This window comes from Ascaphus truei, chromosome 2 (assembly GCF_040206685.1).
Source record: "Ascaphus truei isolate aAscTru1 chromosome 2, aAscTru1.hap1, whole genome shotgun sequence".
In the NCBI taxonomy this organism is placed as follows: domain Eukaryota; kingdom Metazoa; phylum Chordata; class Amphibia; order Anura; family Ascaphidae; genus Ascaphus; species Ascaphus truei.
The window spans coordinates 305298707-305314323 of NC_134484.1; the positions used below are offsets into that span (position 1 = coordinate 305298707).

At 45.6% G+C, this 15617-nt stretch overlaps 1 protein-coding gene across 1 annotated transcript in view; it reads right to left on the reverse strand.

Annotated features, from left to right (window-relative positions):
- Nucleotides 1-15617, reverse strand: part of LOC142488230 (maternal DNA replication licensing factor mcm6) — a 196931-nt gene that overhangs the window by 21157 nt on the left and 160157 nt on the right. The window contains exon 15 of the mRNA XM_075588603.1: nt 1984-2148. Within this exon, the coding sequence (XP_075444718.1) occupies nt 1984-2148 (165 nt within the window). The remainder of the gene's footprint in view (nt 1-1983; nt 2149-15617) is intronic.

Sequence of the window (15617 nt, forward strand, 5' to 3'; positions counted from 1 at the left end):
TTGTCCACCCTTCCCCACTTACCGAAAATCTCAGCACCTCGCTGCTCCCAGCCTTTGTCTCAATCCACATATCTATGCAGGCACGTCGGCAGATTTAATCACCGAGCCTACCTCCATAGAAATACACACACGCAAACCAAAATACAAGCCTGCTGGCTTGGTGAAAATACAATGTTATCTGGAATAAAAAGGCAAACATTATTTACATGTCCCAGTACCATTTACCTCACAATATCCCCATAAAAGGTTCCCTCTCAGACATACCACCATTCTGAGGCTTTTTCCCTTCAAGGGTCAAAACTTGCAAAATGTATCCGCCATGCTAGTGGACATATGCAGCTGAAAACGTATGGTTTCAGTGGTAGCTAACCGGGCACATAACATACAGCATGTAGCCGCCATGCAAGCGTGCAAAGGTGGCCAGAAAAACATGGTTTTAGGGGTAGCTAGCCAGGCTTTACCTTTATAATGTGAGGCCAGCTACCCCCTACCGTCACAATGATGCATCTTTCTTCGCACCACATAAAACACACATTTTACAGTACCTTGAGCTTACATAGCTTTAATAGAATATTTCATTTCCCCCATCTGCCCTATGCGTTTTAAAAGCCTATAAATATTTGATGGATTAATAGATATTTCCCCACCAAATCATTTCTTCTTGTCTGAAGAAGTTGTCAGACATCAACTTTTGAAGTAGAAACCCCAGAAGGTGAAGCTGGAGTATTATACACAGGTCTCCTTTACTCATGAGCAATAAAAGTATGAGAAGCAGCTTCCTTAAATGCAGTCAATGTTTCCTGCATAGACATTTTAAAAGCCGGACATAGGTTACGTTATGTGCAGGAGCTTAATTACCGACAGTTTTCTTAAATATTCAAAAACTGTGTTTAAAATGCATTATCAGGCAGTCTGCTCACAGTTCGCACAAATCAGTGCCTTTCTAAATTTTAGGAGGATGCTTTGCTTCAGCATTATTTAACAAATTTGATTTGTTTCTTATAATAGACAGCAATAAAACACAAAGAAAATGCAAGAAATGATGTGGCCAACCACAAGGAGAACACTCCTATTTCAATTACAGTACTTATGTGCATGGGGTTCAAAGCTGAATAGCAACAATAACAGGTGTACAAGCAAAAACTGCCTACAAAATAAGTCCATGCTGATGAGGTCAGAAAGCCAAAAACACAAAAGTGCACACCGCCATCAAAACATGTCAAAAACATCATGATGATGCCATAATTAACGTCACTGTGCTTCATGGAAAGTTGGATAACACCACATGCGTGGTCATGTACTCATCGTCTGGTGATAACCTATGATGCAGCCCTCAATGGGCTCAAGTAAAACAAGCAGACTAACGGGATAAGAGAAGCAACAAATACTGACTTCACACCACCAGGACCATTTCTCCTTCATGAACTCCAAGGCCACAGACAGATCTCTAATAGCAGATAATTCATAAAAGAAAGGAATTACAAGGTACATAAAAGCATCCTAATGGAGAGATCCAGGGAAGGTGTTAAAAGTACGTTGATAACAATGAAAGGGCTTATTGCCTATAGTGCACTGCCATGAGAGAAAAAAATTTGAACTCAAGATTTTTGCATAGGTCAATAGGTTGCAGTTGACACTGCATGCATTGTTTTTTTGGGGCCAATGTTGCACTATTGTTTGAGCTATTGCAGCACTTGATCAGCCACACACTAATATTTCTAAATTTGGGGAATATTCAAAATGTATTCTGCATATTTTTTTTCTTCAAAATTTTCTTTGGATATTTTATTTTAACAGATGATATGCCACAAACACATTACTTATCTGAAAGAAGATTGTCAAGATAGTTACCATAAACAATAAGGTCTAATAAATTAAAGTCTATATCCATCCAACAGGGCATAAAATAAAGATGAAGTGTATAATGTTAATTTCAACATTTAGCATATGCATGTAAAATTAAAACCTTTTTTTATTTCTTACATTCTTCCATCTTTTGCATGTAGAATATCATCAAGTTGGAGATTTGCTTATACTCCGCAAAAGACATTTTTAATGTTGCTTTTGATGAATTTAACTTCTCATTCATGCCTCCAGCTTGATTCGTTTCCATCACTTCTTCTCCATTGGTAACACCATTTAACTCCCCTACAACAGAAAAGCATAATTTATACAGATGTCAATTTGTTTCCAAAGTGTAAGAATATAATTATTTTGGGACTATTACGAAATAATTCTCCCTCCTTAAATCACCTGACATACTTTATCATTGTTTTATGTTTTAATACTTGATTAGAGTTTAAGTATAAATGTCAGTTCTCTCTACCTTTCTAATGGTCTCTTGCAATTGTTTTAATGGGTAAGTTATACTAAAACCATAAACCTTTTATCATAAGTATAATTTGACTGCCAAACAAATGTAATTATTAGAAATCTAAATTGCCAACTTTAAGAAATAAAGAACGTCTTGTTCATTCCGTGGTGAAGAGATTGTGCCTATGAGCCCCCTTACTGTATGCTACTGAGGCAATCCTGCAGGAAAGGGTCATCCTGGAGTGGTTACCTCAGCCTATTTTCCAAAGCACACCTGTGATAACAACCAAAGAGACAGATATAGGTGTGCGCCAGTATCAGAAGCACAGCGTGGGGCAGTCAGGGAGGGAGGCTTGCAGCTGCGTGAGAGCCGGCCTGGTGGCAACGGGAGGACTGACAGCCAGGCTTCCCACAGCCACCCAGCCAGAGAGGCCTGAGACCATTCCAAAGGTAGATAAAAAAATTTAAAAAAAACAAATACATTTATGTATTTGTGGGATATGGGGGGGGGGGTGGGTAAATGTATTGGGGGGGTGGTTTATATGAATTTAGGGGAGGGTTTTTTATATGTATTTGGGGGTGTAGTTTTTTATATGTATTTGGAAGTGGGGGTTGGTACAGTATGTATTGGGGGTGTTTTTTTGGTATATTTTGTGGGGGGATTTATGGGGGGAGTGAGGGGAAGGAGTGTGGATTGAGTGATAGTGGGGTAATTGATGGGGGGAGTGAGGGGAGAGAGTGAAAAAAAGGGAGAAAGAGAAAACACATGTAGGTGGATGGGATTGCGTGAGTGGGGTAATTGATGGAAGGGGGGGAGTGAGAGGAGAGAGGAATGAGAAAGAGGAAGCGAGATGGAGGGGAGAGAAATACATGGGAAGAGGGGGGGAAATATAGGGTGCTTGTGAGGTGTTAAATGAGGGGGGACGCAAGACCGCCATCATGGGCGGGGGTGGGGGGGCGCGATCATAACTTGTCCTGGGCCTTGGGAAATCTGTCTGCAGCCCTGTTCGTGTTACTGTTGCCGAACAAATATACAAGGAATTTCGAGGAAATTGTGGGGAAGAAGTACACAGCAGCATCAGTATACAATCCACACAGTCAATATATCCTTATACAATAGACATCAAAAAAGGGTCCGAAAAAGTGGGACAACAGTACAGGAATGATGAAAAATACATTGGAAATCAATGCTTCATTACATTATTCTTGACAAGAGAAATAAAACCAAACACCATTAATATACACAACATAAAAATCTCCTATAAAATAGACTTTATATTAGTGCAGAGAGGACTGCAATCTATAGACCAATGAAATGTCGGGTTCGGCATTTTAGAGTTGCTTGATTTTAATCTGTCTTTGATTAAACCTTTTTCTATCTGAATTATGCTATGGGGCTTACGCTCTCCTCTTGTTTTATAGCTCATGTGGTGGAGCTGCCTGGAGTCGCCATTCATATTATACATTTTCTCTCTTGTTTTTCACAATTGACATTTTTATCACAACTTTGTTCACATGAAGCATGTTTTGCGCCTTTTTCTTTTTGTATGTTATTGTCTGTTCTATTTAAATGTTGCTGCATGTGGTTCTATATTATGTGGTCTATTGGCTATTGCACGTCCTACACTTGTCCTGATTTCCTCATCTTATACAGTGGTTAATTAATTGTATATATTATCACCCCGCCCCCCCCATCCTTTTCACATACATATATAATCAAAAACGAATATGGACGATACCATTCTGTGGCTAACTAAATGCTTTTATTTGTGTGAGCTTTCACGATACACTGATCTCTTCTTCTGGCGGTGTGATAATGCATAAAGCAAGCAAAGGGTTTACTTAAAAACAGTGTCTCTTGGAATGTTATCTGTGTATATCCCTCCACCCCATGTCGAAAGCTCGCACAAATAAAAGCATTTCGTTAGCCACAGAATGGCATCGTCTATTCATTTTTTAAGCTCAGCTAACACAGTACTGATACTTCTACATGTATGCATGTGTGAATATATATATATATATATATATATATATATATATATATATATATACATATATATATATATATATATATATATATATATATATAGCGGACATGTAAAATGGCTACAGTCATCTCTCCTGCTGGCAGTAAGGCCTGGTAAGTTGTGGGCATGCCAGCAGTAATTATGGAGGTTTGCCCTCAAACCCTGGTGGGGTGCCCTGTGTATGGATGGGAGTAGTCACATGCTCTGACTCCATGGTTAGTGATGTCAGAGGTGTGTCAGCTTCCAGAGTATACATAAGGCACAGCACTGAGCCTAAAGTTAGTTCTGCAGGAGTTCTGCACAGATCTACGTTCAGCTCTGCCAAGAGGAGGAGTTCTGGCAGGAGCCAAGTTCAAGTACTAGCCTAAGAGACTGAGAGTTATGTTCTAGTAACCATAGAGGAGACTGTGTCCAGGGACCTGGCACAGGGCAGTGATCCCTGCGGGGATAGGGAATCCCTATCTAAGGAGAAGATAGACCTTTTAAAGGGAGGCACTGACTGCAGAATGAGTGGCTAGGAATATACTGCGTGGGGCAGCTAGCCCACATCAACCAATAAAGATGCTCTTAATCACAAACCCTCTCGTGTACATGTGTGGAGTGAATGTACAGAGAGGAGCACCACGGAGGAGTTCCTCAACAGGATCATCCCCATGCGGACGCAGGGACCCTGATGAGGTGGAGGCGCTGCACTGGAACTAGGTGAGACTCAGCACACTACCTCAGCTGCCTGTCTGGACGGGTCCTCCCCATACACCATCATGCGGGAGACTCAGGAGTTCTGTTGCCAACAGGTGCACCACCAGACACTACCACACTGTAATGGGGACCGGTTAGACCACAGGGGCCAATGTGAGATTGGGTGGGTCAGGCCGGGCCACAAAAACCGTTACATTTGGAGGCGAGCTGCTGAGATCAGATCTGTCATCAGGACAGGCTCTAGCTAGGCACACTGGGAAACAGGGAGAGTGTCTGCTGCCACTTTGTGCTGCGTAGGGACGGACCTAGGGGTGGTCAGGGGGCTGACGGGATATTGTCAGTTCGCAGGGACAATCTAGGGGCCTGAAAGGAGTGAGGGGTCTGGAGCCGGGCTATAGCTGACCGAGTCACCTTGAGGCAGTGCTAGTTGGTAGGACGCCAGAAGGGATAGCCTGTAACTTGGTCAGGAATCCTGGAGAGGGTCTGCGCTAGGCTGACCAAGAGAGGTAGACGCCCCAAGTACTGCATGGCAGAGCCAGAGTACCTAGCCCATTCCAGACACTTACCATAGGGAGAACAGACTGGGAGGAAGGAGTCACAGCAGACACTGAGAGAGTGAGCCTAGCCTGAGGTTGTGCAACATGAGTCCAGCCTAGTTCAGGTACACATGTGGTGGTGCATCTGAGCAACTCTTTATTGTACTGATGTGGAGGCTGCCCCGCAGAGCGGAGTCCCATGTACGATAACTGTTACGAGAGAATGGAGGATCCGCGTGGTGCGGAGAACACAAAATGGCGACCAGAGGCTGATGGGGAGGGCACCCGTGGCGTGCACCGCACTGAAGAGCAAACAGTCGCCGAGTTATCGTTAACCAGTCTGCTCTGGAGCGGAGCGAAGGCTGTGGCTGCCCCGTTTTTATCCTGTCTGAGACACCGAGGGGCCACCCTTGAAAAGTGTGAGGAAAGTGTAATAATTGGGGGAGAACCCCGCGAGGAGAGCAAACAAAATGACTTTTTGGGCTTAAAAGCCAACCAAAATGGCGGTTCCCGCTTGCTAGGGAAACCGCATGGGACAGTCACAGAAGAAATGGCTGATGCAGAGCTTGCAAAGAGCTGGCCGGGAATGGCGTGAACAGCAGAGCCCCGCCCTGATGGGGGGCATGGCGCAAAAGCTATGGCTGCGCCTGCATGGACAGTGACTAACTCAACCCCTGTGCTGAGTCAACCGCTTAGTCTATGTGACCCTCCACTGATTTCCACCAGGGGGAGTGACTTTCAACTATGGCCTGTGGGAATGCACCCACTGGGCCCAGGGACTGATATCCACACGGCGCCACTACAAAAGGTAGTTCCGGCCGCGGAAATGATTTGCAAGAAAGAGGGATATTTTGCACGCAAAGCTGCTGCAAGGAGAAGGCGGGAACTAGCCGCGGGAAAAGAATCCAGCTCTGAGGAGGAAACTGGCGCGAAAACGCAGACCGCGCCCACCAGGACTGAGAGAGGTGCGGCCTTAATTAAGGGGCATGATATTCCCCTGTGGGACCCGCCCATAATTGCAACCCCTGGGGGCGGGTTCCAGCTATGTCAGCGGAAGGAGGAGCCGAAGCAGTAAGTGGCTGGCCCAGAAGCTTCTACCGGTCAGTTGTGAGGAACCACTGACCTGGAGAGACCCACACTGAAAGTGGTCCCTACAAAAAGAATGGCCTGCCCCTCCGCTGTGGGAACTATGGTCTCCACTCAGCCCTACTCAGTACCCGGCGGGTTACTAGTAGTAAGGGTGGCTAACACCGAGACGGTGGTCGGGCTCTGCCTACAATGCGGGCTGCCCGGAGGCACGGTCAACACGGCGGCACGTTGCGGGACACTGTACTTATGGCCTATGCCGACATTTATACCGATACAATCGGCTGACCCCCCGGGGGACCAGGCTAGGCGAGCCGCCGAGTCCCCTGGCGCACTGTGGATAGGACATGCGAGTCCCGGAGAAAAGGGACTTGAGCCGGTCAAGTCGGCTGGGTCGGCCGCAACGGAGACAGTCGGGTCACCTCCTGACCGCACCGAGAAGGGAGAGTACTCGGACGAGGATCTCCGTGAACTTGCGGAGGTAACAGCGAGGCCCAGGATAGAACCGGGGAGGACGACACCCCGTGGTACTAGCAGCTGTCAGAAAGACAGGACGTCCCCCGCAGATCGGCGAGCTGAGAGACGGAGTCCCTCCGCCTCAGAACGTGGCGGCGACGGACGAGAGACGCCGGCACCCCTGCGGACAGGTAAGAGGAGTCCCTTCACTTACCTTGCCCCAGCAGACAGCGGTGTAGGAGCGGAGAGGCCATGCCAGGCCGCAGGCGCACGTGGAGAGATGGCATCACTTCCGGTGAGGACGACGGCGGAGCTTCCGGATGTCGTCATTGAGGAAGAGATCCCGAATGGGGGTCCAACCCGCGATGACGGTGTTTCCGGTTCCGGGGAGGACATCACTTCCGGTGGCGACAGCGGAACCCCGAGGAAGAATGCAGCGACGCTTCGGCGATCGGGGGAAGGTCCCCGATCACCTACAAGGCCCAGGAGTTGGAGGGGCGATCCAAGGACTGAGGAGGGTGAGATATCCTCATTGGACCAGTCTACGGACAGCCAGGAACGGGTCGTAACCCCGTGGGGTCCAATGCCTTGCCCATCCGCCCAACCCCCCGCCTTAGCTAAAACCCCTGCCCCAATCACGCGGTCCCCGGGTTCCCCGCCTAGTCTGGAGTCCGTGGACATATCATCAGGGGGGGAAGGGAGACGGACTGGGGAAAGACAGCGCAGTGGCGCTACGGAGGGTGATTCTCGGGGAGGGGGAGAATTGAGAGTGGTCACAACAGCACCCGAGCCAGTGATAAGGGCCCCGGGGTCTTCCAGGTGGTTCCTACAGCGATCGGCACGGTCATCGGGGATATTTTCTATAGATGATGATAGGGAGTCAGGGAGGTCAGATAGATTCAAAGAGAATCGTTGGTGGGCCCCATTATTCGAAGGGTACTCCGCCTGGATGGACCGCACTCGGTTCCTCATCCGGCGAGAAGATGTAGTGGACTACTGGTGGGCTGTGGGAGAATTCACACCGGAACAGAGGGACAGAGAGTTGCAGGAGCGGTGGCTGCAGATCGAGAATAGGGAAATAGAACCCATGGGTCCTAGCATCCTATCAGACCCCGTGGACCCTGATGAGCCCCTATCATGGGTGTTGCCTGGGAGGGCAGGTAAGGCTGACCTGACTAGGATTAGTAGGGCCGAGAGAACCATAATGGCTCGGTATAAATCTTCCCACGGGCTGGAGTACCCGTATGTCCCTGAGCCTCTCATGGATGAGATAGAGGACAACCGGGATAGGTGGCTTAGGGAGGCCATAGAAATGCACCTAGTGGGAAGAGGGAGTTCCGTGATAGGAAAGAAGGCTGAGGAGCGCATAAAGCACTTAGTGCGGGTATGGGGCATTGGCCGAAACATCTATAAGCACCGGGTGACATATAGGCCTGAGAGGGGACTGCCTAGGCACTATCACGTCACGGTCATAGACATGGGCGGAAGAGAGGTCAAGAAACCTGACCCGAATCACTATTTTTAGGAGGTACTGATACATTACGCGGGTTCGTGGCTGCTGCTCGGGGCGGGCTTGGCGGAATGTACTGTAGTCATTTTTGTTATACACCATGAAGATTTGTATGAAAAGTTAACCAATTATGTGTTGTATTTCAGTGCTTCCTGGAAAAGGGTATACAAATTTAGGTCCCAGAGAGGACGATGGGATTCACCAGGGGGAGAATGTAGCGGACATGTAAAATGGCTACAGTCATCTTTCCTGCTGGCAGTAAGGCCTGGTAAGTTGTGGGCATGCCAGCAGTAATTATGGAGGTTTGCCCTCACACCCTGGTGGGGTGCCCTGTGTATGGATGGGAGTAGTCACATGCTCTGACTCCATGGTTAGTGATGTCAGAGGTGTGTCAGCTTCCAGAGTATACATAAGGCACAGCACTGAGCCTAAAGTTAGTTCTGCAGGAGTTCTGCACAGATCTACGTTCAGCTCTGCCAAGAGGAGGAGTTCTGGCAGGAGCCAAGTTCAAGTACTAGCCTAAGAGACTGAGAGTTATGTTCTAGTAACCATAGAGGAGACTGTGTCCAGGGACCTGGCACAGGGCAGTGATCCCTGCGGGGATAGGGAATCCCTATCTAAGGAGAAGATACACCGTTTAAAGGGAGGCACTGACTGCAGAATGAGTGGCTAGGAATATACTGCGTGGGGCAGCTAGCCCACATCAACCAATAAAGATGCTCTTAATCACAAACCCTCTCGTGTACATGTGTGGAGTGAATGTACACAGAGGAGCACCACGGAGGAGTTCCTCAACAGGATCATCCCCATGCGGACGCAGGGACCCTGATGAGGTGGAGGCGCTGCACTGGAACTAGGTGAGACTCAGCACACTACCTCAGCTGCCTGTCTGGACGGGTCCTCCCCATACACCATCATGCGGGAGACTCAGGAGTCCTGTTGCCAACAGGTGCACCACCAGACACTACCACACTGTAATGGGGACCGGTTAGACCACAGGGGCCAATGTGAGATTGGGTGGGTCAGGCCGGGCCACAAAAACCGTTACATATATATATATATATAAAGGAGAGAGGAGAGAGCGCACGCCCCATAGTATAAAACCGTAAATTTATTGAGGGGAGGGGGAAGGGGGGGGGGGTAAAAAATGCACTCACAAGGGTACAAGTATTAAATGCATATCGTGATCATAATCACCACCATCCGGTAACTGTATTGATTCTGTAGAAGACCCTCGGTCCCAAAGATGGATGAACCACACTGTTGCAAGAGTTCCTGGGTAGGTGGATGGTTAGGTGACAAGTTCCAAAGATCCCAAGGAAAAACAGCTTTGCACGCGAGTCTCTGTGGTGTCCGGCGCTCGAGTAGATTTCCTCCTGCGCTCCGTGATGACGTAGTGTCTGTGCGTCTAAGTGATGACGCTCCCTGACGCGGTTCGTCACACACGGGTGACTTGGCTTAAATGGTGAGTGTATAATACTCAAAACTTCCTCTAAGTCTAGTTCCACAGACCTGGTGGGATGAATGGACAGCTCGAAATTTTCTATAGAGACTTGTGATCCCGACGTAGAATCCGACTCCCTCAGCAAAGAGGTCAGTGCCTCAATACAGACTTCCTCCTTCTTGAAGATGCTGTCCGGTATACAGTTACCGTATTTGCTTTATTGTTTTGTTTGTCATATATATATAAACAAAAAACGAACAGAAGTGCAAGCTCCAAGCATGTAACTGTTTAAACAATAAAGTACATTTATTTAAAAAAAACTGTAGCCCAAAGGAAATGCACTTACAGGATTAAAAAAAGCAACCATACATGGGAGAGAAATCTTTATGTGTAGTCATCTGCAAGGGCGAGGGGGGTCCCAGGTAGGCAGGGTACATCTGCACAGCTTATAGCCACCACCAGCTCCTGTCACGAGTTGGCGCCAAAAAAATGAGTCATTCAGTTCCTCCACGTGCTCTGCTCTAGCATGGAACAGTTGCCAGCACTTTAAAATGCAGCTAGCTGGATCGCAGGGATGCCCAGGACTCCGTGTACACACACCCAGAACGTGATGACGTCACCAGAAAGGGGACAATGCATATCAAATAGTACTTTTTTTTATTATTATTTTTTTTTCTAAAGTTCGTTTGAGATGCTATAAATACTTTTATAATATATTTTATAATACATTATTTCATTAACTTCACATCTCCTCCACAAAGGGAAAATGGGAAGTGGGAGAGGTGGGGGGGGGGGGGAGGGAAAAAGAGAGGAGGGGTAAAAGTGGGGGGTCCAAGGAAGGAGAGAGGAAAATGATGATATGTATAAGAGTGATAGTAATATAAAATAAGTGAGATGTAGAATCCCTGGTAGGAACAAACAGATACGTGCAGACACAGGTAAAAAAAAGAACACATCTTGTATTAAAATTCAAAATAAGGAAAAAGGAACAGGAATATCGAACTTAGAGAAAATGAGCAAGGTTCCAATTGTGTTGAGACCCCGTGGGAATCTAGTCAACATGAAGATCCAGAACATCTTCCTACGATCCCATTTATTTATTCTATTGCCACCTCTGAGCAAAGGTGGGACATGTTCTAACCCCATGAATGTCCAATTTCCAACTTCACCTTGTGGACTTGACGAAGCATGTTTTGGTACATGGTGATTCAAGTCACCTTTTTGATTAGACAAATGTGCTCCTGGATTCTTAATTTTAATAATTTTACTTTTCTTCCCACATATTGCTAGCCATAGGTAAGTAAATAAACAACAAACTTTGTGTTACAATTTATAAAAGAATTGATCTTGAAACTTTTACCTGTGACTGTGGAAACAAAACTGGATAAGCCCAGCATGTATGACATATTGTATTGTATTGTATGTCTTTATTTATATAGCGCCATTAATGTACATAGCGCTTCACAGTAGTAATACATGTGGTAATCGAATAAATAACAGATAATATAAATAACAGATCATGGGAATAAGTGCTTTAGACAAACATAACATTAAGGAAGAGGAGTCCCTGCCCCGAGGAGCTTACAATCTAATTGGTAGGTAGGGAGAACATACAGAGACAGTAGGAGGGAGTTCTGGTACAGTAAGTGCGTCTGCAGGGGGCCAAGCTTTATGTATCATGTGTTCAGAATGTTCACAGTGCTATTCGTATGCTTCTTTAAGCAAGTGTGTCTTAAGGTGGGTCTTAAAGGTGGATAGAGAGGGTGCTAGTCGAGTACTGAGGGGAAGGGCATTCCAGAGGTGTGGGGCAGTCAGTGAAAAAGGTTTAAGGCGGGAGAGGTCTTTAGATAAAAAGGGGGTAGAAAGAAGACATCCTTGAGCAGAACGCAAGAGTCGGGATGGTGCATAGCGAGAAATTAGGGCTGAGATGTAAGGAGGGGCAGAAGAGTGTAAAGCTTTAAAAGTGAGGAGAAGAATGGAGTGTGAGATGCGGGATTTGATTGGAAGCCAGGAGAGGGATTTCAGGAGGGGAGATGCTGAGACAGATCTAGGAAAGAGTAGAGTGATTCTGGCAGCAGCATTTAGGATAGATTGTAGGGGAGACATGTGAGAGGCAGGAAGGCCGAACAGCAGGAGGTTACAGTAATCAAGACGGGAGAGAATGAGGGCCGAGTCAGAATTTTAGCAGTCGAGCAACAGAGGAAAGGGCCTATCTTTGTTATATTGCGGAGGAAAAAGCGACAAGTTTTAGAAATGTTTTGAATGTGAGGGGCGAATGTAAGAGAGGAGTCGTGTGACCCCTAGGCAGCGTGCTTGGGCTACTGGGTGGATGATCGTAGTTCCAACAGTAATGTGGAAGGAGGTAGTAGGGCCAGGTTTGGGAGGAAGTATTTTGCAGTGGTGACATTGGAAAGAACCTTTCAATTTTTGTATCACAGGGGATTCTTCCGACTTGAAGAGGCTTGGTGAGAGACTATTTAGCTAATGTTTTGGCCCTTCTAAATACAAATTGAGGACCATCCTGCACTAGGGTCCTTATTGCTGGATCAAGCTGTAAAATTCTCCAGTGCTTTTTTACAATAGCCTTAATTTCTTGTTTCCTGTGCAGTACTGTATATTGAGTCATAAATCCTTAAGATTCCCTTTTGCCAATATATTTCTATTTTTGTTTAGTTTTCTTTGATCTTATTAAGGTGGATTTCCGTTCAATTTGTTTTACCTCCTCCAGCGCCACATCCAAGTCAGTAGATCTGTAGCCTCTATCTTTGAACCTCTCATACAGTCGCCTGGACTGTGCTGTAAAATCCTCATTTGTGGAATAATATCTTTTTAATCTTAAAAACGGTACCTTTGGGATCCCTTTTATAAGAGTTCTCGGGTAACGGCTGTCTCGTAAAAAAAAGTGTTTCGTGCATTTTCTTTTGTGTAGACCTCAGTTTGAATTTCTAAATTGAGATCTATAAATATCAGTGGATCCAAATAGTGCAAGTGTTTTGAAAGGTGCGTGTAAACTTGAAATTGAAATGGTTAGTATTTAGAAGATCAATAAATTAATTTAACAATATTAGGGCCCCATCCCAGATAAGTATCAGGTCGTCAATGAAACGCTTCTAAAAAATAATATTGTGCCTGAACAACTCCCATCCCCCCATAAAGAGGTTGCAAAAGAAGGGGTGAAGCTGGTGTCCATAGCTGTTACACCTGTCTGGAGATAGAAAACCCAATCAAAAAGAAAATAATTGTTTTCAAGTAAAAAGTGTATTGCATCCAAAGTAAAAGTGCTTTTTGAAAAAGACAGGCCTCACCGCTATAAAAAAATAACAGACAGCTGCCCCCTCCCTGGACATGTTCAGTAATGGTATATAATGAGGTCACATCTAGTGTGACCCACAGATATTGCCTTTTCCATTTAATCTTTTCGAATTTGTTGATAAGATCCCCACTGTCCAGGATAAAGGATGAGAGGTCCCGTACTGTAGATAACAGTCAATGTACCGTGATAGTCTGTGACGGTGAAGGGGTACCCAGGCCATGAAATAAAGGTATTTTGCTCGACTGGGTTCCCCCGAGTCAAATAAAGTGTCTTTAAAGTGCCAGTTCTGCAGCCCAAGGCTGGCTTCAGTTCTATTAATATGTGAAAATGTCTAAAATGAGCCAGCTACAGTAGGAATAAGGGGCCTCTAGCGCTGTTTAAAGAGTTAATTGAATAAGCATGTCTGTAGTTATGTGGTCGCATCCGGCATTACAACACTAAAACTGTGTAACCGCAGACAAGCCAGGAAAGCCTTAACCGCAAGTTCAATTGGTTAGGTGGTCTGCGGTCAGGGAAAGACGCCAGATCAAAACATTGTATAATGTGGTTTCCACATTCAATTAGGGTCAATTGGTAAAGTACGTCTGTGGTTATCGATTGTGGCCGGGGATTGCAACATTGCATCCCGACCGCAAACCGCAGACCGGGGAAAAGTTTAACCACAAACCCCATTATAGCCCTCACCCAATTAAGCAGCTAACTTGGGATAGGAACGTCCTAGCTTTCTAATTTTTGGTGTGCAGAGTGCTAGGGGGTAGACATATCATATAGTATAGTTATAAGGACTAACATTTATTTAAAGGTATAAATGAGAAATAGCTGGGAGTTTAATACTTTAAAGTTATAGGAACCGGGACATTTACATTTCAGTCAGGAAGGGCAGCGGATACATTAAGAAGCATTCCTTATTGTCATGTGTGGTCAGGGATGAGACATGTACAGCCGCGGCAGCTTTTATTTTAACACTTCTCGGTTATTTTGCGGTTACATTTTCAGAATTCCACGCGCTTCACCGCGTCCATGCCACATTCATGCCGCCCGTCACCCGCGGTTGATCTGTTTAATGATAATGGTTCGGATTTAATTGGGTGCAATTCTTCGCGTATCCGCCAGGTGGCAGATATTCATGAATTGTAATGAATTCTAATGTGTACACTACAGTACTGTACATGTGCTTCAATAATGTGTCGACTTGCAGGTGTTTAAAAAAATACCACAATGGTCCATTGTGAATTGACCTTGGTACTGAAGAAGTTACAATACTGTATCAATTTACGCGTTTCATATTAAAAACTCAATGCAAAGTGTCTGGTGTTCTACAGTATTGTTCAGAGAATTCCGAGATGAGTAAACCGCCGCAGTACGTGTTCAAAAAGCCCGACATAACGTACGCTTATTTAATATGGTCCACAATTACTGCAGATAAGATGGCCACAGTTGGTCAAATTTATCAATATTTTATAAAAAATTATGACTTTTACAAATTTTCACCAGATGCTAGTGTGTGGAAGCGTGCAATAAGGAAAAAGTTATGTATCGATCCGTGTTTTTTTCGTATTGATCCTGCACCCGGAGTTAGAGGAGGGTATTGATGTGTTGGGCCAGATTTTTCCAGTATCTTTGATAATGGAGACTTCAAAAGGAGAAAGGTCATGGTAAAACCAACTAAGAATCGTCTGTCTAAGGCCAGCAATGGAACAGCACCAGCACCGGCTTCCAATAACGGTCCGACCGTCAGTGAAAACCTGGTGACCGGCAACCCTTGCTATCTGTCCCCGCCTGGATACATGCAGCCGGAGCAAGATTTCACGTACAGATACCAGCAAGCTTGCATGTACCGAAAAGATTTCCAGCTTCATCAGCTCTCAACTACAGGTGTAGAAGGTCCGCTGTCACCTGTCAACTACGTGTATAATCAAGAATACGGGACTGGTGACAGTGGCTCAGCAACAACCGATTGGCAAAGTCTATGGTGAGTACAGCTGCCATATATTATTCTTTTTTTTAAATATCAATGCACAGTCAAGCAATTCTCCTTTAATCAATCGCTTTGCTTATGGTTATTTAGTTCTATTATTTTAGTCACAATTCGTGAAAATGTAGTCCAGCAATATCATTGGCTGAGCAGCTTCTACAGTAGACACTGAACAATTGGTGGACAGCTAGGCGCATGCACCTACTGTATGTCTCATTGGAACCATGTTGAAACGCATACGAGTGTCATCACATTTAG